This window comes from Galeopterus variegatus, unplaced genomic scaffold, assembly GCF_000696425.1.
Source record: "Galeopterus variegatus unplaced genomic scaffold, G_variegatus-3.0.2 Scaffold3031, whole genome shotgun sequence".
NCBI classification, from domain to species: Eukaryota; Metazoa; Chordata; class Mammalia; order Dermoptera; family Cynocephalidae; genus Galeopterus; species Galeopterus variegatus.
Genome location: NW_007729142.1, coordinates 108,919 through 110,758, shown reverse-complemented (window position 1 = coordinate 110,758; position 1,840 = coordinate 108,919). Strand labels below are relative to the sequence as shown.

Below are 1,840 nucleotides of genomic sequence, written 5' to 3'. Positions count from 1 at the left end.
TGGAGAACCGCGTTGTTAGTCATGCAGCTGATGTAGATTTGTATTTACCAACATGGATAAATGTCCATTATATATCTTACGTCTAAAATTCAGGTTGCAAGATGTGTGTGTACTGTGCTACAATTTTATGACACATGTAACTATATCTGCATGTATGTCCTGATTGCAGAAGACAGAGTATCTATACCAAAAAGGTTAGAAGGGGTTAGTTATCTGAGTGATGATTCCATTTATAATGTTCAGAAGATTTTGCAGTGGAATGGCTGTCCTTTCTATAACCAGAGTGGAAGCGGTGACGCATTTTGCGAGAGTCGGTGGAGGGGAGGCAAGAGTGGGCATGGAGGCCGACCCTCAGTGCCCGGGGGCGGGCCTGCTGGCGGCTGTAACCGAGTGCGCGGTGCACTGGGGTCCGGGGAAGGGCGGAAGGTGCGGCACGGGCACGCGGCACACGGCATGCGGCGGTGTCCCTCCTTGGAAGCGCCACAAAGCTTCATGCCAGGGTCGGGAAGGGCCGCATGCTCTGCTTGTGCGTTTCAAAGTTGTTCTTGGGCCCCGCGGCCCGGGGGTCATCGGCGGGCCCAGGCTGTGGTGCGAAGTGAGGCGGGAGCCTTCTTCTTCCATCAATTTCGCATGGAAGGTGTGTGTTTCAGATGAGTTCAGTGACATTCCTCCAGAGCTGACGGCAGGTGTTTGTCCACAGCCGCCGGACGCGCCCGGGGCCCTCCTCCGCGAAGCTCCGGCTGACCGGCCAGCGCAGCGGCGCCTCATGGTGGCCGTGGAGCTGACGTCGCGCCCAGGGCACACTCGGGTGGGGTCACACGGTCTGCCTGGGAGGTGCTTTGTGGACGATCGTGGGGAGACTGATGTGTTCACCAGCTTTGAAGACCCTGAAGAGCTTTGTGGAAAGCATGGTGAATATACGCGAACATGCGGTAGTGGAAGGAAATCTAAATGGTAAAATGAACTGAGTATGGGAACTGATGTAGTGTCTATTAAAAGTTATTTTCAAAATCCTAGAAATCCTCCAGAGTCTGCTCTGGGTATGCCTCAAGACAGACCCGAAGAGCATGCTCCAAGTGCGGGTTGATAATAGGAAGCTTCTGCAGTTTTCCGGGGGACAGCAAATAAATCCTGCCACAACAGCCCTATGCAATATTTTGAGCAACACTGTTCTTCTTCATCCTGTTTTGATTCATGAGCGTGTCTCTCTGCAGTATGTCATTCCTGCCCCACAAAAATTCAACCAGCCTGGATTTTTTTAGAAGCTTATGATCTTTTCAAAACTGAAATAGTCCCTCGGTTAAGTGGGTTGAAAGTCTGCACCCTCACTGGCTTATGTAGAGTATATATTTTGTTGAGCCATTCTTCTTTGCAAAATTATTACATTAAAAAAACATTGGTGAAATAGTTGGGTAGTTCATCTTTTTATTTATTGACTTTGTGATGCTTTTTATCGGGTTGTTTTCATGCTCCTTAAGATTTCAACAAGAAAATGATTTTCTTCATGTTTTGGGGGCGGGGGATAGAAAATTATAACAAAAAAATATTTTTGAATCCTGAAACAGATGCATCAGAATTTTATTATAAAATGCTACTGTGTAAAATGGAAAACTTCTCCTCTTAAAATAAGTATAACTATTTTCTGCCTTTTCTCAGCTCAGTATATCTGAAAGATATAACGTATTTAGCACTCGTGTACATTACGTGTTCTTTGTTAAGCTGTGTGTGTTTCGTCAGAGAGTATATATCAAACGATGTCAGTGTATATGGTTTTAGATTTATCGTCTACAGGGTTTGAATTGGTCATTTATTAGGTTCATTTTTTATGTGTATTATATTC

General features: G+C 46.0%; 1 protein-coding gene across 1 annotated transcript; it reads left to right on the top strand.

The window, feature by feature from the left end:
* Positions 1–337: 337 nt before the first annotated feature.
* On the top strand, positions 338–1,262 carry LOC103599610 (checkpoint protein HUS1B-like). The gene is given in 4 exon segments (XM_008583760.1): positions 338–821; positions 877–960; positions 963–1,059; positions 1,061–1,262. Coding segments are annotated over 4 exon segments (867 nt in total).
* The last annotated feature ends 578 nt before the right edge of the window (positions 1,263–1,840 follow it).